This window comes from Theropithecus gelada, chromosome 14 (genome assembly GCF_003255815.1).
Source record: "Theropithecus gelada isolate Dixy chromosome 14, Tgel_1.0, whole genome shotgun sequence".
Classification (NCBI taxonomy): Eukaryota; Metazoa; Chordata; class Mammalia; order Primates; family Cercopithecidae; genus Theropithecus; species Theropithecus gelada.
This window is the reverse complement of record NC_037682.1, coordinates 34,110,749-34,138,009: the sequence shown is the minus strand read 5'-3', so window position 1 is coordinate 34,138,009 and position 27,261 is coordinate 34,110,749. Positions and strand designations below refer to the sequence as shown.

The 27,261-nt window shown below is 36.6% G+C and overlaps 1 protein-coding gene across 2 annotated transcripts in view; it reads right to left on the bottom strand.

Moving 5' to 3' along the window:
• LOC112606209 overlaps positions 1-27,261 on the bottom strand; it is a 501,724-nt gene that overhangs the window by 271,008 nt on the left and 203,455 nt on the right. For both annotated transcript variants that reach the window (XM_025356376.1, XM_025356377.1), the window contains one exon: positions 6,632-6,724. In XM_025356376.1, coding sequence (XP_025212161.1) covers positions 6,632-6,724 — 93 coding nt within the window. The remainder of the gene's footprint in view (positions 1-6,631; positions 6,725-27,261) is intronic.

Genomic DNA, 27,261 nt, shown 5'->3' with positions numbered 1-27,261 from the left:
AGTCTATAGAAATTTCTATTATCTATTCATAAGGAAGCCCCTCATGCCAGTGGAATTTGGACAAAACTTTGGATATCATGGGAATGGAAGGCAGAGACAATACAGGGAGGTCAGGAGGAATCCTAAAGGAAACAGAAAAAGAAAATGAGATAAAGAAAACAAAATTAATGAAAAGAAGAAAAGAAAAGGAGGGAAGAAATTGAAAGGAGAAGGTGATTGGGGGAAATGAGAAGGGAAGAAAGAGAAAGAAGATGTGAAAAAGAAAAGAATATTATTTATAGGCTATAAAATCCAGTGACAGGTTTCTCTCATTATCCTTCTTTTACTACTTTTTGGAATGAATTTCCATGCTTTCCATAGTACTGCTAATCCTACAAGAAAGTTGTAACATTTAAAATATGAAAATGATAGATGATCCAGTATTAGTCTATGCTTTCAGCCTCATCTTCACCATTAGATCACACTACCCTCTAGCAGTATTATCCTAAAAAAATGATGGATAATAGTGTATAACATCCTTGAAGCTAAAGACCAATACTGGACAAGGTGGCTTGCATTTATGGTTATCTGATGAAATTAAAATCCAAGAACCAAAAGCCCTAAATAGAAGGACTCCATTTCCGAAAAATACTGGTCCTCTCTGCACCCATCTCCAGCATCATGTGATTTGGGAAGATATAATGTTATGCAGTCTTTAAAGTCTACTAAGTATCATGCATTGTATTTCACTACTCAATTATAATGTCCTCTATAATTTCATGTACTGCACCTTGTGCTATAGCAAGTCACCAAAAAAAAATAAATAAATAAAAAATAAAAAAATAAAAAAATAAAAAAAACCAAAGGGAGGAAACTCAGACTTTGATTTGAGGGCATTTTTATACATGACTGGTTTTACTGTCACAATCTATAGCCTTTCACTGATAGGGGATTTCATGTGACATCAAAAATCAACCAACCATACAATTGATGATGTCATTTGCACTCTAAAGGGCTATTGGCTAAAGTCTTAAAAGTTTCATCTGGGATAGATTTTTGGTTGCTTCAAAAACCTTCTCTACTATTTTTATTGGATCCAGGATAATCTGTTAACATATGTGAAACAAAATTACACCAATTATCACCTGATTTTAAAAAATAACTTAAAACTCTCAAGGTATCTGGAAAAGATTAACATATCTTAAACACAGGAGAAAATACATCAAGAATCCTGCCACTGACATTTTGATAATGTTTCCATTCAGTTTTACTCAAACTTTATGTTACTTTACATATTCATAAGGTCTTTTATCCCTAAAGTGTTACGTTTTGTTCTCAGTTATTATGATAACATGTCATCCTAAAAGACAACTCTACACATGAAATAACTCATATACTAAAATCAGGTAGGTAATATAATACTCCTGAATTATTTTACATAATATGATTTTTTCTCCAAATCACAGATATTGCTAAAAGGGAAAAAATGTTCTTTAAAATTCTTCATCATGAATCTTTTTTTTCTGAAATCCTTTTTTTTCCCTCTACAAAGGCAATGTGAATAGGGGTAAAAGAAGACAAAACTTGACCTTTTGTGATCCCAGCATTAATGGGTCTGTTCATAATTCAATCTATGTGTGTGTGGGGGCATCCATGTGGAAACATAGAGGCCTGAGAGACATAAAGCCTTTCCCTTTAAACATTATCTGACCCTATCAGTCCCATTCACAAAAGAAGGCTTACGTATGCATATGCTGAAAAAATGCACCATCTCATTGTGCAGCAGAAAGCCTACACATTCGACTCTTCATTCTCCGTGGAAATGCAGCACGGAAGTGATACTTGTACAGAATTTGGGAGAGTGACAAATAAGCAGAAGGTAGCAAAAAAATATTGAATATTCTGGTGAGAAAACAAACCCAAACTTCTAAAAGAATACAAATGTGCACATGTCTATAAACATACAGACAGGTTTTTGCATAACATGTAGGGCAGTTTGATCATGTTTGTATGGTGCATGCATGTAACCTTTGAATTCAATTCAATTCTCAAGATGATTTATAGACAGAGCAAAGTGTTATTCTGTTTATAATCAGGCTTCAAAAGCAGACATGTTAAAGCTGTGCATTTCTGAGCCATACATTGTGAACACTGTACATTGGCTATTATTAATGACTCTTTGAGGAGCTCCTGGTTTTTCTAGTGATGAGTTCAGCTGTCAGCCTGAATTCTGTGTGGGCTTGAATCCACCCATGTTATTAAGGAGAACTCCAGAGCACTTTGCACAGAACTGTCACTTGAAATCAGCACAAAGGGTGGCGGCCTCTATACTAGGAACGTCATCTAGGCATGTAACACACGGAATGGTCTCAAAGCCAGGTCAGCACTTCAATTTAAGATCAAGAAACTTTCTAATTAACAACATATTTAAGCTGAACCAGAAAGGAGGCAGGGAAATAAAATTAGAATTTTAAACTGCTTAAAATCTCTTCTTGGTTTCAGGGTCAATAATACAATGTTTTAAGGGGTAAGAAGGAAACATAACCCTGATTTGTTGAATGAAGATTGGAAAAGACATGGGAGCCTGAGAGCAAAGTGAACTATGTCTTTATTTGGAAGTTGAGCTGGCGTAACTAACCAGGAAATCTGAAGTGCGTAGCACCTCTTATTGCCAGCACTTCAAATACTACCAAATTTTTGTGGATTTTTCTTTTTTTTTTTGACCCAGAGTCTCACTCTGTCACCCAGGCTGGAGTACAGTGGCATGGATTCGGCTCACTGCAACCTCTGTCTCCCGGGTTCAAGTGATTCTCCTGCCTCAGCCACCCAAGTAGCTGGGATTACAGGTATGCACAACCATGCCCAGCTAATCTTTTGTATTTTTAGTAAAGATGGGTTTCACCATGTTGGCCAGGCTGGTCTCGAACCCCTGGTCTCAAGTGATCTGCCCGCCTTAGCCTCCCAAAGTGCTGGGACTACAGGCGTGAGCCACCACACCTGGCCCAAATACTACCACATTTTTAATAGTTTCCTAGAACCCTTCTGAGATGGGAAACATTTTGGAGGTAGATCTAACCTATTTTCAGCCAGAGGTCTTTTATGTGCTGCTTTTAGGCCTATACAACAATCTAACATCCCCATTCACTCATGGGAGAAGGAACAATTGAAAATAGACAACTTCAATGTCTTCATAACTCTTCTGGCAATGGGGTTATGTTGATAGCTACAAGGATGATGTCTACTATACCTATGGGGACAGCTATGACACTGTGTCTCATAGACCTCTAACTACAGGAGCATAAGTGACCATGGGTCCCATCTATGGTGCTCTGAAATCCATCCCCAGGTTAGCACCAATGCCTGAGGATATTAAAGCGGGTCTATCCCTGAGAGTCACAGGACTCCTCTGATGGCCAAGTTTGGCTCAAAAATCCACCAACAGTTTTGCCAAACCTTTAGACTTCACAGTGGTCCAGGATGTTTTTACCCAACCTTCCTTTCCTCCCTCATTTGGGGTCAGGCCTGCATTTCAGTCTGACAGATTTCTCAGCCTTATCCAGTGCTCTCTCCATTTTCTCTCATAGGCATTTCTTCTAACAACATTCTACACATTTAATGTCATTTTGGTACCTACACGATACAGAACCTGGAATAATGCACTTTTATACTGATAATAAGAAGTCATATGCAAATTTCCAAAAAGCTTAATGTGGCGGGGCACAGTGGCTCACCTCTGTAATTCCAGCACTTTGGGTAGCCAAAGGGAGGAGATCACTTGAGGCCAGGAGTTCAAGACCAGCCTGGGCAACATAGCAAGACTCTATCTCTACAAAAACTTTTTTAAATGAGCTGGGCATGGTGGTATATGCCTAAAGTCTCAGCTACTCAGGAGGCTGACGTAAGAGGATCACTTGAGCCCAGGAGTTCAAGGCTGCAGTGAGCTATGATCACACTGCTGCATTCCAGTCTAGGTAACAGAGAGCGAGCCTATCTCTAAAATTAAAAAATTTTAAAAAAATTTTAAAAAGCTTAATGTACTTTAACATACATCATCACCTCAAAGTGGTTTTATGATGCATACATTACTGTTACTCCCAAATTTCATGTGGAAAAATTATGTGAAATAAAACAAGATTTTAAGATAAAACTGTAGGCAGCAGCAGATCTAAATCTCAGATTTCATGATATTTAATTTGGGGTTTGAGAATTGTCCAGGAATGTATTTGTATAAAAATCATAGGGAAAATATTGAAGTAATTTCACCACCAAATTTTTCCTTTCTCTTTTCCATCAGGATTTCCTTTCTCTGTATGTTGATTAGACTTGATGTTTTAGCCCTAAATTTTTAGACTTTTTCTAATCACAAGTTTTTTAAGCTATTCGATAGTCTAACTTCCTCATCCACTCATGGGGTAAGAAACAACTGAAAATAGTGTCATTTTAAATGCCTTGATAACTCACCTGGCAAGAGAGCTATGTTAGTGGTAACAAGGACTTTTCTAAAAAGAGTCTTTTAGATTTTTTCTAACAAAAAGTTAGAACTTACACATCCAGATTAATATAATCACTTTCCAAGTAAGCACACAGAAATTATCTTCAGAGACTATGGAATATATTTAGAAAGTGTCATATGAACACACACACACAAACATACACATACATGAATATGTATTCTCCTCGCTGTGTATTTGATACTTGAAGTAAACAAAAGGCTTTTTGAGCCAGAGCTGAAAAAGCAAATATATGACTAAATAAGGCATTGTGTAAGAAGAACACCAAAATATATAGTGCTAAAAAAAATAAAGATGACAATAACAAAGAAGAAACACCAAATAAACATAATTGCCATTAGATTTTCCAGAAATGATAATTTTCATTTCCAATGTTGCTAACAAGGTAAGATTAAGAATTACATATTTGCTATGCTGATCATTTTCCAAGGCCACTTCAAGTTTTCAGTCCATTGAAATTATAATTTTGCATAAAATATCAAAAGGCAAAATAATTACAATGTTTAAAAGGAAGAAAATACTTAATCTGTTATTCTTTTACAATATTTTCTATTTAATCTCTAATAATAATTGATATTGCTATAGATATTATTTTAATTATACTAATTAATCTAGAGAGACTTCTTTGCATTTCCCAAAGTTTCCAAGATACATGGTAGATTCATTTTTAACTTACTGTGAAAATGTAATTAAATTCTCCAATTCTGGTAAAACATTTTTCAAACACAGAGAATGATGTTTTTTCAAATTTATAATTAACAACCTAGTCTTGTAACTTGTTAATATTTAGGAGAATGAGTCAGAACTATAATTTAAATCTGTGTTATTGCTATTTATTGCATTTTAGAAATGGTTTAACTTTAATTTTCCTTATGAAATATCATCTACTGAGATGGATAATGAATTTTTACAATATAGTCTTTAATACTAGACAAGTATGTCCCAAATACTAATATGGTCTCTAATGTAAGAATAGAATTTACACAGAAACATTTGGTGCATGCTATTTGTTCATCTATTACAAAACACATGGCTAGTAAGGAAGATGCAATCATAATGACAAGAAATATCAAAACCCTGAAGCTTGAATGCATTTCTTTACCAAAATATCAAAAAAGAAATATATGAGAAGTTTATTTTTAAAATATTCACATTATCTTATTTCTGAAGTTACTTTGGATTTCTACTGACAGAAGTACATGGAAATTAGAAAATTCACTTTCTTTCCTTAGAAAGATTAAATGCCTTTGCATTCCAGGAAACGACATGAAAATCATTTTCCGCTTTTGTCTAACACCAATTTTGTATTATTTCATTTATGGAATATGCTGTCAACTTCACAGCATGAGCTTTGAAGAGAAGAAGGTTTGCTTTAATAATAATATTGTTCTTCATTACAATATTGCCTACAGAATCTTCTGATTAGCTCACTTAGGCTTAACATTTGTAAACTATAGTTTTCCCTTGACAAAATATAACTTTGTTGGTATTTCTAAAATTCAGAACAATAACTCTATTCTTAGAAAACCAGATATAACGGCAAGATTTAGTATTTATCAAAAATTCAAAAAATGTTTTAATGTTTTTCCTATGTTAGCAGGTTTTATAACTTCCAATTTCAAGTTGCATGTAACAATTTACCAATTTAGGAAACTTATGAGAAAATATTCATGAGACTTTTTTCAGAAAATTATACTTTGTTTTATTCTTTTAAGCATGCAATTATTTTTCATGCTGTCTATACCAAAGTAAAATTTATCTTAATTTTAAAATTAGTGTTCATTGCAGGTTTTTTGGTTTTTTGTTTGTTTGTTTGTTTTTTGAGACGGAGTCTCACTGTGTTGCCCAGGCTGGAGTGCAGTGGTGCAATCTCGGCTCACTGCAACCTCTGCCTCCCAGGTTCAAGCGATTCTCCTGCCTCAGCCTCCAGAGTAGCTGGGATTACAGGTGCGTGCCACAATGTCTGGCTAATTTTTGTATTTTTAGTAGAGACAGGGTCTCACCATGTTGGTTAGGCTAGTCTCAAACTCCTGACCTCGTGATCCGCCCGCCTTGGCCTCCCAAAGTGTGGGGATTACAGGTGTAAGCCATTGCGCATGACCCTCACTGCAGTTTTAAAATATAGAAAGTTATTTCCTTACTTCTTCATGTTCCTTATGGTGTTCCTTTGCTGTCATTGAAAGAATGACTTTTTCTGTAATTTCCTCCTTCTGTTCATTCATGGCCAGGTTCAGCTAGAAAAAATAAATAAACAGCATGAAAGCAGGTATCTATTGGCTCATAATAGCGACATTTATTCAAACAGCTAGTTAAGCATAATCATGAATGCAATTCGATATTAATTTTGCTGATACTTACATAAAAAAACTGTAAATTTCATTTTATATTTAAAACATTTAACAAACTGAATCTTTTACTTTCAATCTTTTATTGTATTGAGGATTACTAAAGATGACTTAGGGCAAGAGTGTCCTTAACTGCAGATATTAGACACTGATGAGTACTTTTTTAAAGCATTTCATTAAAATGAACACAACTTTTTTTAAAAAAAATTAGGTTGATATTTCTATTAAAACCTTTCATTATGAGTAGGGAGTAAATTGTTTGCTGTTATGTCGGGATAAGAAGTCAATGACATAAACCAAAAGTGTCAGTTCAACAGTCTAGAATGGTGCTAAATCATTTATGATATTTCATGACAAAGCATCATGCATCTAAATACATAAACAGTTACCTCAAACCTGCTCCATTTACAAAGCTAGATAAAGGTCTTCCACTACTGCTGCTAACCCATGTGTTATAAAAAATGAATGTGGCCCATTCTGTATTTCTTTATAAATAGTCCTTATAGAAACAAATGCTGTTTTCATACAAAACATGAAATTGTTATGTTTTTTAATGAAATTCTTATTTTCAAACAAAAATGATGTTAAACTCCCAAAATAATATTTGCTCAACAGACTGACATTAATAGAGAATAAGAGCCTAATACAGAACCCTCTGAATTGGAATATTTAATAATGCTTTAGCAACAGACTTGCCATACCATATTTCCTTATTGAGGATTGGAGTGAAAATGAATAACAACTATGTGTTTACATTTTGTTTTGTTAGTGTTGTTGTTTTAAGTAAGCTTTCTCAATTGTATGCCTGGAAAATCATGTTTGAGTGAACATAAATCTTTAATCCAAACCCTACCTGAAGACTTACTCCTATATTTGACATCAAATAGAGGAAGGGAGGTTCAAAAATATGATCTCTTGAATCTAGATGTGCATATATACTAGAATAATAGTATTAAACCTGAGACACTTCATCCAATGATATGAGACACAGCTCAGTATATCAGAGATTCTGTTTTGGTAGAGAGAAAAGGCCCAGGAATCTTTTGGTGATTCTGATGATCCTTCTAGATAAGGAGTTGGGAAATGTTTCTGTAAAGGGCCAGATCATAAATATTTTAGGGTTTGTGGGGGCAGAGGGAGAATACAATCTCTGTAGCAATTACTTGACTCTGCCATTGTAGCATGAAATAGACTATATACACACACACACATATATATGAGCATGGCTATGCTTCAACAAAACTTTAAAAAACAACAATAACAACACGTGGCAGGCTGAATTTGGCCAACAAGCAGTGGTTTGCCAATCCCTGCCCTAGAATGAGAAACAGTGATAAAGAGTTTTTGAAAAATCTTTTCTTATTTATTTATTTTTTATTATTACCCTTTAAGTTCTAGGGTACATGTGCACGACCTGCAGGTTTGTTACATATGTATACATGCGCTATGTTGGTGTGCTGCACCCATTAACTCGTCATTTACAGTAAGTATATCTCCTAATGCTATCCCTCCCGCCTACACCCTCCCCACAATAGGACCCGGTATGTGATGTTCCCCTTCCTGTGTCCAAGTGATCTCATTGTTCAATTCCCACCTATGAGTGAGAACATGCGGTATTTGGTTTTCTGTTCTTGCGATAGTTTGCTGAGAATGATGGTTTCCAGCTGCATCCATGCCCCTACAAAGGACACGAACTCATCCTTTCTTATGGTTGCATAGTATTCCATGGTGTATATGTGCCACATTTTCTTAATCCAGTCTGTCACTGATGGACATTTGGGTTGATTCCAAGTCTTTGCTATTGTGAATAGTGCCGCAACAAACATCATTATGTGAAACGATTCCCAAGGAATATATTTGTTACTGTGGTTAAATGATACAAAAAAGCCCTTAATGCTATGAAAACTTAAATATCAAGCTCAACTTCCACACATGTAAGCCTAGGTGTGAACCATGGCACAACATATTGGTCTAAAGCATCTGTTTATCAGGGGAGTTCTCGTCTCGAGAGGAAATGGGTGTAGAAGAGAGGGACCAGGCTGGAGAATATTTACCAAGTTCATCTATTCTTTACAAAATTTATTTCCAAATGCAAAACTTTCAGAGCAGATCTTTGTTAAAGGGAAGCAAAACAAAACAGAAACAGAACCATGAAACTCTTTGGTGCCACAGCAGGTGAGGCCGATGCTAATGCGTTTTCGGGGCCATGACATTTAGAACTGCTGCCAAGGAACTTTTTATTTAAAAGGTGGGAATTTTTTGCCTTTGAAAGCACCACAGTTGGAAAAAAAATCACCTCCACTCTAATATTCAACTTCTAAAGAAGCACTAACTAATCTACATAAAAGGGGGAAAACAGACCGATGCTACTGAAAACCATCACGGCATAATCCCAAAAGGGAAGTGCAGTAAGACATTAAGAAATAAATGGTCACCAAAATATAAGGATACACACATGGGGCCTTTTCTGTAAATAGACAAGGCATTCCAAAAGATACATTTTAATGAAAGCATTTAGAGGAAATCACCGAAAGTAAAAAGTCAAATTAAGAAAGGGCATTTTCAGCCTGAGGTATTAATATGCAGTGCTAACAGCATCTTTCCCTTAAACTCCACGACATGGTAACAATGGTAGGATTCTTCTCTCCTGTCACCTTTGATGAGAATATCCTGTTTCTTCATTAAAATAAAACTATATGCTTTCGATTCGCTGTTCTTATCTAAAATATATGAAATAACTTTTTGTCAATGGGTTTGATATTTCTGAGATCAATTTTTCATGTGTTAACAAGGGTAGAGATTTCAAAAATTAAAAATTGGAAACAGAAAGGTGGATAAAATTTGCATATAACTGAAAAATCAAATCCCCACCATATAGGGGAGGAGGAAATCAAGTCACTTGGTTCTAAGTACATCTTGTCCCTTTTAAATATAAGAAGGCATCCTCAAATATTCATTGTGCACATGAAAATCTAAGAAGCTAAACAGGAAGGTTTCATTCATCATTTTTGTCAGGCCTTGCTGCTAAGATTTTTAAAACTTGCAACAAACATTAGCCATACATACTTAGGTTGAAGTTGGGTTCATTCAATACCAGTGGGAACCATAAAAAAACAATCAAGAAACTAGTCAAGAACAGTATCTGAAATGAAAGAAACGAGAAACATAATGGCTCTGGCAAAGAAAACTGAACAAAATTGTTTCAGGAAAATGGTCTGGTTAGACAAACAGAAGATAAAAAGGAATAAATTCACATCAAGCAGTTAGTTTAGAAACTAAAGGGAAAAAATCCACAAAGATGTACCTGAAGTAACAGATTCCAATGAAACAATATCCATTGATTGTTACCTTCCAAACTATATCAGTTTACTTAAAACTATTAATACTAAGGTTTCAGGCATTATGCCCTCTCCAAAGCCCTAAGGGGTCACAGTTTAGTAATATATAGTTCTTTTTAAAACATGTAGCCCCTTGTGACCATAATTAAAAGTGCTCTTAATTTTGAGGAATTCTTCAAATGTTTGCTGGCTCAGGAAGCTCTCTTATGGACATCCTAGAGGGGAAAACCGGCTCAAGACCTCCTGCTGGAGAAATACAGTCAAAACAGCAGTGATCCCATCCTACGTGCATCACTAACCAATGATGGATTTTCTTTTTAACTCTCCCCAAAATATTTTAAAGTGTGCTTAGAAAAATCATACAGATTGTGTAAAAATTTTAACTACATGTTAAGATCTTTAAAAATCTATTTTATAGCAGAAAATACTATAGTAACTCTAGAGTTCGATTATTAATATCTTTAGAAAAGGTACAGTAATTTAACCAGCTAGCGTGTTCTGTCTACCTAATTCATATTGACATTCCAGATAGGTACTAGCCAAAGGGGGAAAAGCCTTTTAGTCCAACCAAACTCTCATTGCTCTGAACTATAGTTCTGCATGTTGTTTTCTCTGTATTAAGAATAGCTAATGATTTAAAAGTGAAGTATATGATATGTGTTATATAAAATGTGCTTAATGAATCAACATGACCCAACAAGAAAACTGAATCTATTAATATAAAAAAATCAAGGTTTTCATGAGATCAATAGATTAATTGATCTATTAATAAATATTTGATCCATATTTTACATGCTGATCAATATAGGTAATACTGTTTTAGCAGAAACAACATGATAATCAGCCTTCATATATATTGACAAGTTTCCCAATGGTCTGTTAATATACAAAAGACTGGGACAAATTACTTATTTATATATACAAAACATGGTTATAAAGGCCAGCTGCAGGTATTTTTTTGGAAAGTGCATTTTAATAAGGTCCTATTCAGTTACAGAACAAATGGAGAAGAAGTAGTTTGCACTACAGAGTTTAGCGCGAGAGCTTTCTCTTTTTCTAACCACGAAATCAATCATTTGTCCAGACTGTGGGAGTCAGAGTTAGTTACTGAAAAGAGCTCCGTATATAAACAAGTCAATAACTCATTGTGTGTTATTGTCGAGCTGAAGAAGTCGGCTTTCAAAGAGCTGCCCCAGCTTCTCTCAGAATGAATGTCACTGTATTCAGGGACTGGGAGAGAGTCCTTTGTTTCTAGCCATTGCTGGCTGCCATTTATGTATGGGAACAGGAGGTGGCTGCTGGGAGAGTGGGGGAAGCCACTATTTGGTATATGGATGTCCAGAAAACTCTGAATTTGGTCAACCTAGTTAATTTGTATCTGGAAATGCATTACTGGAATTAAGAGTGGCCACACAAAAAATATCTGGTAAAAGAATTAAGCAATAAATGAGTCTGTACCCTTTCAAATTGGATAGGACTGATATTTTTGGTTTCCTACCTGTCCACAAAAATGAATCCAAAATCCAGGCATTGGTTTGAAAAGTTCAGATGCATAAAATCAAACTGGTAGAAAGGTCAACATATCAAATAAATGCTATCTGTTCTGCCATAAATAGTAAGGTTGATTCTTGGGACTATCAAATGGAGTTTTCAAAGTGTGTGTGTGTGTGTGTGTGTGTGTATACACATACGCACTCATATGCTTCTTTTATCTCTATTACACATATAAGTTAATAGAGAAGGTATTATATTTTAGGAATACAATTTCTTTAAAGAATGACTTCATGTGCTCAACATTTGTGATAAATTAAGGATACATTCCAACTATCTTTGACTTAAAATTAATTTAAATGTTTTTAAAATTTCTAAAATTAATAAGATAATCTTATTTATTTGATCTTAATAATTGTTAAATACCTATAATTAATTTGGAATCAGACTAGGGACTATGAAGAAGCACAAGACCATGTTTCAAGGTTTATAACTAAACTGGGCAAGTTAAAAAATGGTCTTTTATTGTCTTTTAGCCTCTAAAAGTTTTACAAAAGCTATTGTAGTTGTGGGCAAGGAGGGAGTTGGGAACCTGAGCTGAACCAAATTGATGGCACTTTCCCTCATAATTTAGAAAATCATAGCATTAAATAATATGACATGTTTACGCATGCAACAAACTGTACTAGACATTTTTCCAGATACAAATAGGTTAACAGTAAAGTGCAATATGGTTAAGGAGACAATTAAAAAATAATAGCAAGTGAGAAACAATATATGACACAAGGCACATCATAACAGCCAAATGGACACATAAACAATACAATCTATAAGTAAAGGACAGAAATATGATTTAGGGATGGAGTGGCTGGAGATGGAGAAGTATAAGTAATATGTAGTATCTGGCTAGAAAAAGATGAGAAGTGGTAATATGGGGCATTATTAATAAGTAATATATTTATTATTTTTAATTAATAATTAATTACATGATGAAACTAGTTCTAAGTAAAATGAGTGAAGTGGCCGGACATGACTTTGGGAGAGGGAGGGGAGAAGACAAGCTGAACCTTGAGGAAGAAGCACAGAGAAAGGGCATGGCTGATCCAATCAGCTAAAGTAGTAGAAGGTATTATTCATATTGGGAAGCAAAGTGCTAGATGGTTAGTGTGAACCCATACTTAATCTATTTCTGAACTTAAATATAAGTGGAGAATATGTGCCAAGAGCCCAGTCTTACAATGCAGGCAGAACTGAAGACTCAGTTCTCAGCTCTGCATTGGCTCAATTACATTCCCTCAAACTATACATGCTTAACTCAGTGGCAATCTTAGAGATGCCTTAACTAAGTCCTGACCTAGCCCCTACTTTTAATAATGTAATCTCACTTAAGTCCCTCTATAAAGAAATTCAAGAGTGCCACTTCTCATCTTGGGGAAGAGATAGAAACCTTTCATTTATAACTGGCTGTGAATTCTATCTCTGCCATAAATTAGCTCTAAGACGTTGAGCATTAGTGATGGTTAATGCAGCCCAAGCTTCCAAAGTCAGGGATTCCTCTCCTATCCTTGCTAATTCTTTGAAAGACGCTACTTTGACCACAGCCTGTAGTTTCTTGAGAGCAGTTTAAGAGAGAAGGTATAAAAGAAACCATCATAATATTTGATAATCAGCAAACCAAAACATAACTATTTTAAAAGAGTATTATTTTAAAAGGGTTATAATTTGTCTAAAAGGACAAAAAAGGGAATTCTTCAAAACTTACTAAGCACTTAAAGAAACTTTTTATTTATTTTATTTTATTTTATTTTTTGAGACAGGGTCTGTCTTGCTCTGTTGTCCAGGCTAGAGTGCAGTGGTACAATCTTGGCTCACTGCAACCTCCGCCTCCCAGGCTCAAGCGATTATCCCATGCCCGGCTAGTTTTTTGTATTTTTGGTAGAGATGGGGTTTTGCCATGTTGCCCAGGCTGGTCTCGAACTCCTGAGCTCAAGTGATCCGCCCACCTCCGTCTCCGAGACTGTTGGGATTGCAAGTGTGAGTCACGGTGCCCAGCCTTAAATGGATTTTAAGATCTTTCTCCTTTCCTGTTTTTTGTTTTGTTTTGTTTTAAGTAATAATAAATTCTAGCTCTTACACATTCTGTGGAGAAAATGGTTCTAAATTAGTCCTGACTCAGTATCCAGAGTATAAACTTTTTGCTTAGATATTCTGCCATGACCAGGAATGCCATGTGCTCTAACCTGAATTCAGCTTGCCCTCTCAAACTGCCTCTGTACTGCAATTCTTCCACTGCCACTCTGAGTTTTGGAGGAACTGTGCTCCACAAACAAAGGGGTGGGCCCCTGACCCTGGCCAGGCCAATGAGCCTCTCTCTTAAGAGATAGTCATGAAGGGAGCCACTTAGAGGCATAAAGAATTAAGAGAAAATCTGTCCCATTAGCAGCACTGTAAAGAGATTTTCCCTTAGTTCGAGATGTCCAGAGTGATTCCCACTCTCTACAGACCCTTTCCTTGGCCTTCTCTTGAATGCCATGGGCTACCACCTGCATCCTATTAAATTCTGGTTTTGCCTAAGTTAGCCTGGATCAGCTCCCATTGATTGCAACCCATCAGCCCTAATAGATATGTCACATATGTCCTCACAGTAAATGTCCCATGAGTTTAGAAGATCTGAGCGAGTCTCTATTCCTTGGAACCAAAGGTATCAAACTCAAATATCTTAATCATGTCAGAAGTTTAAAGAAGTCCTTCATATATTATAATGGATAATATAACCGGGGTAATCATTTTTAAATTATCAACGTGCTTTTCTTTCAGGCCTTTGCAAGTACAAAGCTGCCAAAATTAGTCCCCAGGCATCCCTAGAACTTGTCACAATAATATTGTTGCTGGGTGTACAATGGAATTGTGCAACAAGACAATATGCTTGCAAAAAAGGCTGTTTCCTTGAGAGAGAATTTGCCTCTCAAGAAAAACCTTTACTCCTCCCAATTAACATATACACAGCTAAATTTAGAAGGCTCGGCCCACAAATCTCCCCCTTTAAAGTTAAGAGTAAGGACTCTGTCTGTTGTTGAACCTTTGCTGGAGTGAGGAATAAGAAAGATACAACACAGAAATAAAATACAATCTCCATCCCTTCTGAACTAGAGAAAATACAGGAAGAAGTCTAAGAAAAGGGAGAAGAAAACTCAAATAGCCAGATGAGTGAGTCCTAAATGTTCCTTCTACAGGGTGTAGCTTAGGGAGGAAGACAAGTACCAGGTAAATGAAAACAAGTCCTTAGGCAGAAGGGGCTTCTGCCACCCTCCCCTTAATATTAAGACACAGGAAGAAGCTATTCTGTAGCAACCTAGGATACAGCCACCTCGACACAATGGCATATCAAAGGCAGGCGGAAGGAGGCCTGAGATTTAGGTTTTCTGAACCACGCTTGGTTTTCATGTGTCCTAGGACGTGGAAGTAACTGAGAGTTAAGCTGTGAAGTTTGTCACAGGATATTGGCAGAGTCAAGAAAAGAGGGCTCTATAGTGATGATAGTGTCACAGACCAGTTAAGCCAAGGTCAAGTGGGTGTTTCAGTCAAAGGTCAGAAGGAGTTTCTGATAACAAAGGAAGTCAAGTTTAGGTTGGATCATCTAGGAAGAACCACCATAAAAAAGGCCTGAGCCAAAAGAATGGGCCACAAGTTCACACACTGCAGGCCAATGGGGCATCCAGCAGCCAGGTGAACATGGGCCATCCTTCCATCGACCAGCAGCTGCCATGCCAATGTGTACATTCCAAAGGGCAGCACAACATCAGAGGCCTCTTCCCCCAATGCCTTGAGGATATGAAAGTCACACAACCCCTTCTTCCATATTGCACCTTAAGAAAACCAACAGGGAAAAGGAGAGGCTTTCTGAGAGAAATCATGACCTAAAATAACGATTTAAATGACTAGGGCCAGGTATGGTGGCTCATACCTATATTCCCAGCACTTTGGGATGCCAAGGTGGGCAGATCACCTGGTCAGGAGTTCAAGACCAGCCTGGCCAACATGGTGAAACTCCATCTCTACTAAAAATACAAAAAAAAAAAAAAAAAAAAAAAAAATTAGCCAGGCATGGTGGTAGAAGCAGGTAATCCCAGCTACTTGGGAGGCTGAGGTAAAACAATCCTTGAACCTGGGAGGCGGACGTTGCAGTGAGCCAATATCATGCCACTGCACTCTAGCCTGGGTAACACAGCGAGAGTCCTTCTCAAAAAAAAAAAAAAAAGACTGGATTAAACTAAGCTTTAAACTGATTTAGACATTCAGTTATTTTGCCCCCACTATACAGTGGGTGAGAGCTCAGGAAGAAAGTAATATTAGTGTCAGAATATAACTCAGTCATTTAGTTATTTTGCCACAAATTATATACATGCATGTGATGTAATATATTGATAGACTAAGCCAAGGAACAAAGACAAAACAGGATTTATAAGACAAAGGAGAGGAATAAAATGCAGCCACACTGCACATCTTTAGGGTGATAAGCTGGCACTTACCAAATTGAGAAGGACAATTAAATGTATCAAATAAAACATCATAAGTTGTTTATGAATACTCCAAAACATCTTGAGAGTTCAGCTGAGAATCACATGTGCCAGGCTGTCTCTCTATTCTTTCTGCTCAAGCTGCCACTTCAGTGAGGCCAGTCCTGCCTACTTTTCCTTACTCAAATTTTCTCATTACTCTACCCAAAGAGAAGAACACATTTTCTCTGTGCATTTCTCACCTACTAAAGTAATTATCTGAATCAAAGAACTTGGGAACTGCATTCAGAATTCTGGGATCCAGAAAAAATAAGCCAGATAGGCCACCACCCTTATAGAGCAGAGTGTGAATGTGGCTTGAGCTGGGCATGACGTACATTTCAGCTCCAATAAGGCTACTTCCGGTAATTACCTAGTAAAGATCTCTTCAGATTGGTTTCCTCAACGTGCTCATTCCTATCTTCGAGTATTTCTCCTGCTTCTCTGCCCATCTGGTATGGACTCCATCATCCAGACAAACCCCATCAATCCTTTGTGGCCCAACATTGGTCCAACCTCATCCATGAAGCTCAATCTGCCTCTGTCCTCTCACCATATGCATACAGATATATGGTTTACGCACTTCATTACTTTTCTAAAATCCTAAAACAATCTGAATTTCCACAATACATCGAGCATCGAGGGCTCAGATAGGGATCGTGGCCCAAATTTCAAGTCAACTAGGAAAGAGTGAATTATGAAATAGGTACTATTGAATAGGACAACTGACTATCACTTTAGAAAAACACGTTAGAGGCATTTTTTTACTTCACACGTTTTTGGTAACTTAAAGATTTAAATATAATAATAAAAGTTATATAAGATAATATAGTTGGAGTCATAAAGTCTAAAAGGAAGCAGGTCTTTCTAAGTCTAATATGGATAGAATTAACGAAATGAAAGTCTGGAACTATACCTCAAAAAGGAACTTTAATAAGATCAAAAGCAACAATATACTCAGAAAATATTTGCGATGTGACAACAAGTTAATATGCTTAATATGTGAAGTGCACTTTCAGACAGATTTTTTAAATCATTCATTAAAAGATAAAAGCCAAGGAAAGTAAGAGCAAAGAAAGTAAACACATAACATAAAAGAAACAATACATGTAGCAAAAGAAAATACATACAAAAAAGTTCAATATTACTATTAATAGAATAATTAAAACTAAAACAATGAGATGATGTGTTTTAACTTACTAAATGGTCAAAAAATTTGATGGATGATAAAGATTAGTGAATTTAAGGACTAGTGAATACAGGGAAACTGGTGTTTTTATTTATTGCTAGTGAAAACATAAATGCTACAATTATGTAGAGGAAAATCTGCCAAAGAATATTAAACCTTAAAAATGTGTGCAATCTTTGACTGGGCTCAGTGGTTCATGCCTGCAATCCCAGCACTTTGGGAGGCCGAGGCTGGTGGATCGCCTGCTCAGGAGTTTGATACCAGCTTGAGTAACATGGTGAAACCTCATCCCTACAAAAAATAGAAAAAAAATTAGCCGGGCATGGTGGCACACGCCTGTAGTCCCACATACTAGGCAGGCTGAGGCAGGAGAATCGCTTTAACCCGGGACGCGGAGGTTGCAGTGAGCAGAGATCGTGCCACTGCACTCCAGCCTGGCGACAGAGCAAGACTCCATCTCAAAAAAAAAAAAAAAAAAAAAAAAGTTTACAGTCTTTGATCCAGAAATTCCACTTCTTTTTTAATTTCAATAGTTTTCAAGGTACAGGTGGTTTTCGGTTACATTGATAAGTTCTTTAGTGGTGATTTGAGATTTTGGTGCACCTGTCACCCAAGCAGTATACACTGTGCCCAATATGTAGTATTTTATCCCTCACCCCCTCCCAATCTCCCCGCAAGTCCCCAAAGTCCATTATATTACTCTTATGCCTTCACATCCTCAAAGCTTAGTTCCCACTTATAAATGAGAACATGCGATATTTGGTTTTCCATTCCTGAGTTACCTTACTTAGAATAATGGCCTCCAGTTCTGTTCAAGTTGCTGCGAAAGACATTATTTTATTCCTTTTTATGACTGAGTAGTAGTATTTTATGGTGTATGTATACCACGTTTTCTTAATCCACTCAGTGGTTGATGGGCACTTGCAAATTGTGCTGTTATAAACATGCATATGTGCATGTGTCTTTTTCTTACAATGACTTCTTTTCCTTTGGGTAAGTACCCATTAGTAGTGAGAGGTGAAGCCAGCCGGACTTCCTGGGTGGAGGGGGGACTTGGAGAACATTTGTCTAGCTAGAGGATTGTAAATGCACCAATCAGTGCTCTATGTCTAGCTAAAGGATTGTAAACACACCAAGCAGCACTCTGTAAAAATGCACCAAATCAGCACTCTGTATCTAGCTAAAGGATTGTAAACACACCAATCAGCACTCTGTAAAATGGACCAATCAGCACTATGTAAAATGGACTAATCAGCACTCCGTAAAATAGACCAATCAGCAGGATGTGGGCAGGGCCAAATAAGGGAAAAAAATCTGGCCACCCCAGCCAGCAGCAGGCAACCCACTGGGGTCCCCTTCCATGCTGTGGAAGTTTTGTTCTTTTGCTCTTCACAATAAATCTTGCTGCTGCTCACTCTTTGGGTCCACACTACTTTTATGAGCTGTAACACCACGAGGGTCTGCAGCTTCATTCCTGAAGTCAGCGAGACCACAAACCCACCAAGAGGAACAAACAACTCCAGACACACCACCTTTAAGAGCTGTAACACTCACTGCAAAGGTCTGCAGCTTCGCTCCTGAAGTCAGCGAGACCGTGAACCCACCAGAAGGAAGAAACTCCGGACACATCTGAATATCTGAAGGGACAAACTCCAGATACACCATCTTTAAGAACTGTAACACTCACCGCAAGGGTCCGCGGCTTCATTCTTGAAGTCAGCAAGACCAAGACCCCACTGGAAGGAATAAATTCCAGACACAGTAGGAGTGCTGGATCAAATGGTGGTTCTACTTTTCGTTCTTTAAGGAATCTCCGTACTGTTTTCCACGGTGGGTGTACTAATTTACCTTCCCATCACCAATTTAAAAGTGTTGCCTTTTCACCACATCCATACTAACAGCTATCGTTTGTTGACTTTTTAATTATGGCCATTCTTCCAGGAGTAATGTGGCATCTCTCATTGTGGTTTTAATTTGCCAGAAATTCCACTTCTAAAAATTTGTCAACAAGAAATAATTATGGATATGCACCCAAAGATTGACTAAGAGGATGACAAAACATTGCTTGCAATAGTAAAAGGATTGCATACTATGTAAATGTTCAAAAATAAGGGGATTAGTAAAATAAACCTGTAGGGTAGAATATCATCATCTATTTAAAATAGTGCCATGAAATATTTAACAATGGGAAAAATATCAGTATATTAAATGAAAAATCAAGTCTCAGAAAGTAAATAAAATTTTAAATATGGATCAGTATGTATAAAAAAGGCATATGCCAAAACATTGAGAATAGCTACTCAGAATAGTGAGGCCATGATGAGTAGTATAATCCTCTTTCTTTTTAATTTATATCAGCTTTACTCAGTTAAATTTTCTACAATATCTATCTTTCTATCTATATAAAGAGAAAGACATGCATTAATTTTGTAATAAGAAAGCCTATTTTTAATACTCCTTTCTTTGTCACCCACCAATATATCTAATTTACTACTGTACTTATTTCTTATCATCTAATCTATGTACACACTTTCTCCAACATAATTGCTTTTCCCTAATTTCCAATCAATTTTTAAAAGATCAAATATAATTCAAAAGAAAACCTAAAATTTATAAAAATAGACAAAAGGAGATAAACTATTATAACCCTTTGCTTTTAAAGTTGCCAACAGTCTACTAAACTTTTGTGAGAATCAAAAAAAAAAAAAGAAGGTACTGTAAATTAGTGTAGGGCAATGGAAGATTAATAAATTCTTATTTAAGAATTGCATTAAACTATATATCCTGCTTCTTAAAAGTGAACAGAAACGAGAACAAAGATGAGGAAGAGAAAAGGGTGGGATACTCACTGCCTACTCTGTCACACTGTTCTGGGCACTGCAGATACTGTATCATTCAGCTCTCAAAATAACTTCAGCACGTTTGTGTAAATGATGCTTAAAGAGGTTAAGTAGCATGCTCATGAACACAGGGCAAAGAAAATTGAAAAACTGGGATTCAAATCCAGGCATGTCTAACTTCAACGCTTATGATTTCTAATTCTGTCTTGGATACACCAGAAAATATGATAAAATGAAAAAATAGCTAGCAACAAACTGGCAATTTTTAAATTCAAATTGAAGCATAAAATTATGAAAGCTCAGAGTCAAAAATCAGAATTCTATTAATATGATTTTTTATGATATAATGAGAAAATAAATTACATTTCGAGCCTTTAATCTAGGAGAATTCATTTTGGAAGATTATACAAAAAAGAAACTAGATAAAGATCCACTGGCTATCTGCAATTATTAATGAAACTTACCTAACCTCTACTTCATCTCTAGGATTATCAAAAACAGCACCCAATGTTATTATTTTTTCATATCGAAAATATCCATTAATGCATTCTAACACAATACAACAATTAATGAATACTCAGAGGTGCTGTTAACAGTTTTGTATTTAATAGTTTAGACATTTTCCTATGCACGTGTATAGAAATACAGGTACATGTAAAGTATGTGAATGTTATGTTTACAGAAATGGTATCACATCGCCATATTAGTTGACAACTTGCTTTTCTGCATAGCAATGCATTCAAATGCTCCTTAAAAACATCTCAAGCAGACAAATAACTATTTAGTCACCTACAGTTATCAAAAGGTGCAAAGGTCAAAAGGTACAAAGGTCAAAAAGTACAAAGTTTCCATTAGAAGGAATAAGTTTTAGTGATCTATTGCACAGCATGGTGATCCTAGTTAACAATATGTTGTATATATTTCAAAATTTTAAATGTGCTCACCACCAAACAGTGATAATTATGTGGTAATGGACATGTTAATTCACTTGATGTCATCATTCCACGATGTGTGTTTCTCATAACATCACATCGTACCTCATAAATATATATAATTATTATTTGTCAATTAAAAATAAAATTAAATATGAATAATTTTCATTCAACCTGGTTCAATTTTTTCATTTCATGTCTAATTGAAAGCTCTCCCCTCATCACAGTGCAAATTAGACTTGTGACACAAGAAGTTTGGAATAGGGATAGAAGCACATTGTCTTTTTATTTTCATAATCCTCAACTCTGTCGCTAATGAAGACACATCATTTTTGCCTCCGTTCCATTGGAGAGAACTTAGTCACATGGCCATTTCCAACTGCAAGTTAGGCTAGGAGATAGAGTATAGTTGTATTTCAAAAAAAGAAAGGAATGATTCTAATGGAAAGTTAAAAGTCTCCACCACAGTGTTGCTCTATACAGGGTAACCGTATGATCTACTGTTTAAACCAGGAGTTGCTTGAGAGTGAAATAATTAGGCAGAGATAACAAGTAAATCCTCGGAGTGTTTTGGGAAAATTCTCTTCCCCTATTTCTCTCCTTACTAAAGTCCTCTCTAATCTCCTTGGGTCACCTTTCCTGAGGCAGTTTGTCATCTCCTTTGTGTCACCAAAACAGTGTATTCACAGCTCGAGCACATCAGCTCACACATTTGTTGAAATTATTTACTGTATTTCTACTTTCTACTGTCTTGTGGTGTGCCTACACCTACACTCGGCACCTGTGGCCATCCAAGAGGTTACTGACTCTTCCCATTTCATTTGGTCCTAGTCGAGAGACAACAATCATGGCAAACCATGCCATGATGGGGTGGACTAATTGGCTCAGTCCTGACTAACCACAGAACAGCATAATTAGTTCAGGAATGAGCAAAATTGGAACACTCGGGAATCTTTCCATGGGCTTTAATGTGTGGGAAGTGAGAGAAAAATGGTTTCTTTCACCATCCAGTGAGCCAGCTGCTATTTATCTGTACATAGTGTTGCCGTAAGGGAATACAGACTCTAAAGTTTGGATATATTCTCAATACTGGGTCAAAAAATTTTTAAACCTTGAGCAGACTATACCATACATATTCTATATTTTGGATTTAGCTGGTTTTTGAGTTCTAATGTAAGACAAAAACCTGACAATCTCATTGTCCACTCCAAACCCCTCAGTGACTCCCTACTACCTACAGGTTAAAAACCTAAGGTCTTTATCATGGCATTACTATCTGGCTTCTCCCTCCTCATCTGCCTCTTCTCCCATCCCCTTCCTTACAACTGACTTGCCCTTAGGCTATGTCATAGTTATTCTCATGTTATACAACTATCTCATGTCATCAATACCCCTACATCCTGAAATTATGAGAGACTCTCAAAATCTACTCTTCAAACCCCTACTGCATTATCAAGTTCCTTCCCCACTCTGGGAATTCCTGCCATAGTTACTTGTTATAACCATAAATTCTGTTGTGGGTTGTGGAGAATATAAGGATAAAAAGTAGATTACTGTCGCGGTGGCTCACGCCTGTAATCCCAGCATTTTGGGAGGCCGAGGTGAGCGGATCACTTGAGGTCAGGAGTTCCAGACTAGCCTGGCCAACTGGTGAAACCCATCTCTACTAAAAATACAAAAATTAGCTGGGCGTGGTGGTGGGTGCCTGTAATCCCAGCTACTGGGAAGGCTGAGGCACAATAATCACGAACCCAGGATGCAGAGGTTGCAGTGTGCTGAGATTGTGCCACTGCACTCCAGCCTGGGCAATAGAGCCAGACTCCGTCTTAAACACACACACACACACACACACACACAAACACACAAGCAGATTACCATAACTATGCTGTACCATTCACACAGTGTCATGAGCGTACACACACACACACACACTTGTGCCAATGTTCAAACTGTTGCTCTGCCTTTAATAATATGGTTTGACTCTGTATCCACACCCAAATCCCATGTTGAATTGTAACCACCAGTGTTGGGAGAGGGACCTGGTGGGAGGTGATTAGATCATGGGGGCAGATTTTCCCCTTGCTAGTCTCATGATAGCAAGTGAGTTCTCACAAGATCTAGTTGTTAAGCAGTGTGTAGCACTTCCCCTCACACTCTCACTCCTGATCTGCCATGTGAAGAAGGTGCCTGTTTCCCCATCATCTTCCTCCATGATGGTAAGTTTCCTGAGGCCTCCCTGGCCATGCTTCTTCTACAGCCTGTGGAACTGTGAGTCAATTAAACCTCTTTTCTTCATAAATTACCCAGTCTCAGGTAGTTCTTTATAGCAGTATGAGAACAGACTAATAAAAATGCTGTCCCTCAACTAACACTCACACATACACTCAGACTCTGCTCTAGTTTACCTCCAGGAAGCCTGCTCTGACTTCTCAGTCCTAGGCCCAGGAGCCCATCTTTGATTCCCTCTACTGTGCTCCTATATTAATTATGCAGGGTGCTATCACAGCACTTACCATCGTGGTAAGTGGTGTCTCTTACGTGTTGCTCTCTTCCACCAGACTGAGCTCCTCTAAAGTAGGCTCTTAGTATGTATTTATCTCTACATCTCCCATGCCTAGCATAGAATAGATATTTAACAAATATCAGTTAACCTGAACAGAGCTGTGGTGAAAATTATGGCTGGGATATATAGAATTATTAAAAGAAATTCTGGAAAGCCCTGAAGTCTGGTGCAATACATAAATATAAATAAAGGAGGAAAAAGAGTCCATTGTCTGAAGCCGTCTTCATCATGCAAACCTGGCCTTTTACAATGTATAAGGTTAGAAAAGGCTGTAAAAGGGAACCCTGGCACTGGATTTCATTACTGGCTCCATTCTTTCTGGAGCCCAACTGTCCATTCCTGCTGTGAAAGGCTAAAGTGGATGCATTAGTATGCCCTATGTGGTTCTTCTTCCCAGGTGTTCAGCCTCATGCTCTGAGGGGGCAGGTACCCTACAACTGCCAGTTACCACTCCGACCAGAAGCATTTTTAGGCAAAGGGACATTTATTGGATAAACTTGTAACTAATATATAACCTCAGAAGATTTATTTTTACTTAGTTCTGACTTTCAGAACCTGATCTGGATTCTAAATTTTTACTGTCCTGCATTTCTAATCCTGTTCATTTTTCAAAAAGAGCTAAAACTTTTGTTGTTCAGAATGGTTTGAATTTGGATACTAAGGAGGACTAATTTACTTAATTTGAAATGGATTCCATTTTGCTTTCCAAAAAGTTTGACCTCTCAACTTTATCTGGAACCTAGATCCTTTGATATTTTCATGCTCAATATTTGAATTCATCATCATCATCCATTATTAGAGGAGAGATAATTTCTTGAGGACTTATTATGTGCCAGGCACTGTGCTAGTGCTGGCACTGTCTCACTTATCTTTAAGAAAGTCCTGTAGTGGGGAAGAGTCAAGTATGTTTGAGCTGTCTGTCCCAAAACATGACCCATTTCTCAAGACACAAACTTTGAAATCTCCACAGAAAAAAATAATCTCCTTCCTTTGAATTCTTTTTGTGTCACATGTACAGAATTTTGCATCATCAACCTCATTCAAAAAACATTTATTGAATACTCATTATGTGTCAAGGTCAGGAAACAGTGGTTAACAAGTCAGACATTTCCCTCATGGAGCTTAACATCTTAGAAAGAAGGCAGACATAGGACAAGTAGGAGTAAGTATGACAAGCATAAAAAGAAGTGTGGAATTTAGAGGGAAACTACCCTAGGCTGGAGACCAGACCAGTAAATGCTCCCCTGAGCTAGCAGGTTATGAAGCCAAAGGTGGGCAAGAGGTGACCAAGTCAAGGTGGACATGGGAAGAGCATTCTAGGCAGAGGGGACATTAGAGTCACCTCATCCACAATATATCTCATACAGTATCTTCATCTTCAATATAACCCTAAACAAATCATTATTGTCATTTTGCAGATGAGAAAAACTAAGACTCAGAGGTTAGACCAGTTAATAAGATTAGAACTCTTGCCGACTGGAATCTAAAACATTTCCAGTATGCTTAGCTCCTTCTCAAACTTGCCTTGCCCAGACCATTTGGATCAGCAGTTGGCAAACTGTGTCTTAAAGAAACAGATAGTAAATACTTTTTAGGCCTTGCACACCAAGAGGCAAAAACAAGGATAAAATATATGAACTTAAATAACGAGGAAAAAGAATTTCATGATGTGTTTTACAAAATTCAAAATACAATTGAGTACAATATTTTGAAATACAGGTCTACTAATGAGAAGAATGTAATTCCTTTTAGGAGAATAACATTTCACTTAATTAGAGTTCAAAGCTAATGTTTCCTATCATCAAATCAATCGCAAATATTCATCTGTGAAAACCATTCTAACTTTCTGATCATATCAGAACAGGTGGCCAGTCAGATCTGGCCCCCAGGCTTAGTACCCCTGAACTGGAATATAAACACTGAGATCAGTACTGACCAATAATCTAATGTGAGGCACACATGTAATTTTAAATTATCCAGTAGGAGCTGCAGTAAAAAGAAACATGTAAAATTTATTTTAGTAATATATTTTATTTAGCAAAAGTGTAATCGTTTATACATATAATTAATACAAAAAGTATTAACGGACTATCTTGCCATCTATTTTCATACTAAATCTTTGAAGTCCAGTGTGAATTTTACATTTGCAACATGTCTTAATTTGGACTAGACACATGTCAAGTATAGCCCAGGCCGAGAGGACAGGTCTGTGTCAATCTAGGCATATATAAATGAGAAAGGTAGAAAATATAAAATCTGTGTTCCACTAAAGAATGAAAATTCTGTCTAAAGATGGTAACTGCTACTCAGCTACACAAAATGTTGTGTGAAAAAGTGAACCGATATGTTGCCAGATGTTCAGATTTTATGAGACTTATTCCATACTGCACATAGATGCTCAATAAATATTAAGACTTTCAAGTTAAAACAATAAATGTTTGCAAACAAAATACTTCAAGAATATCCAAGGAATGAAAGTGGATGATAAAAAATAGAAATAATCATATCCATATTTCCAACCATCTTATAAAAATGTTTACCCACTTAGATTTTTCAGCAGTATTTTAAAGAATAAAATTATTCAGTTAAAAATGTTTTAACTGGTCAAGTGGATGGCTCAATCTCTAATCCTGGCACTTTGGGAGGCCAAGCTGGAGGATCGCTTAAAGCCAGGAGTTTGAGACCAGACTGGGCAACAAAGCAAGATTGCCTCTCCACAAAACATAAAAAATAAAAATTAAAAAATGAGCTGGGCATGGTAGCACACACCTGTAGTCCTAGCTACTCTCGAGGCTGAAGTGGGAGGATCACTTGAGCCCAGGAGTTCAAAGTTACAGAGCAAGAGCAAGACCTTTTCTCAAAAAAAAAAAAAAAAAAAATATATATATATATATATACACACACACACACACACATATACACACATATACATACACAAATATATGGATAAATGAATAAACTATATATATATATGCAATGGAATATAATTTAGGACTAAGGGAAGAAAATTCTGATATATGCTAAACATGGGTAAACCTTGAAGATATTATGCAAAGTGAAATAAGCCAAGCACAAAAGGACAAATATTGTGTGATTTGGTTTATTAGTTACCTAATCAAATTCATAAAAAACAGGAAGCAGAATGGTGGTTGCCAGGGGTTGAGGACAGGGGCAAATGGAAGCTTAGAGCTTAATGTAGAGAGTTTCAGTTTGGAAAGGTGAAAAATGTCTGGAAATGCGTGGCAATGATGGTGGTAGAACAATGTGAATATTCTCATGCCACAGAACTGATCGATTAAAAATGATTTAAAATGGTAAAGTTTATATTATGGTATTTTACCACAATAAAAAAGTAGCTGAAACATATGTTAATAAGAAAAACACTTGTTTTTATTTAATAGACAAATAAAATTTGTATGTATTTTTGGTGTATAATATGATGTTCTGAAATATGTACATATTGCAGAATGGCTAAATCAAGCTCATTAACCCATGCATTAACTCATATATTTATTAT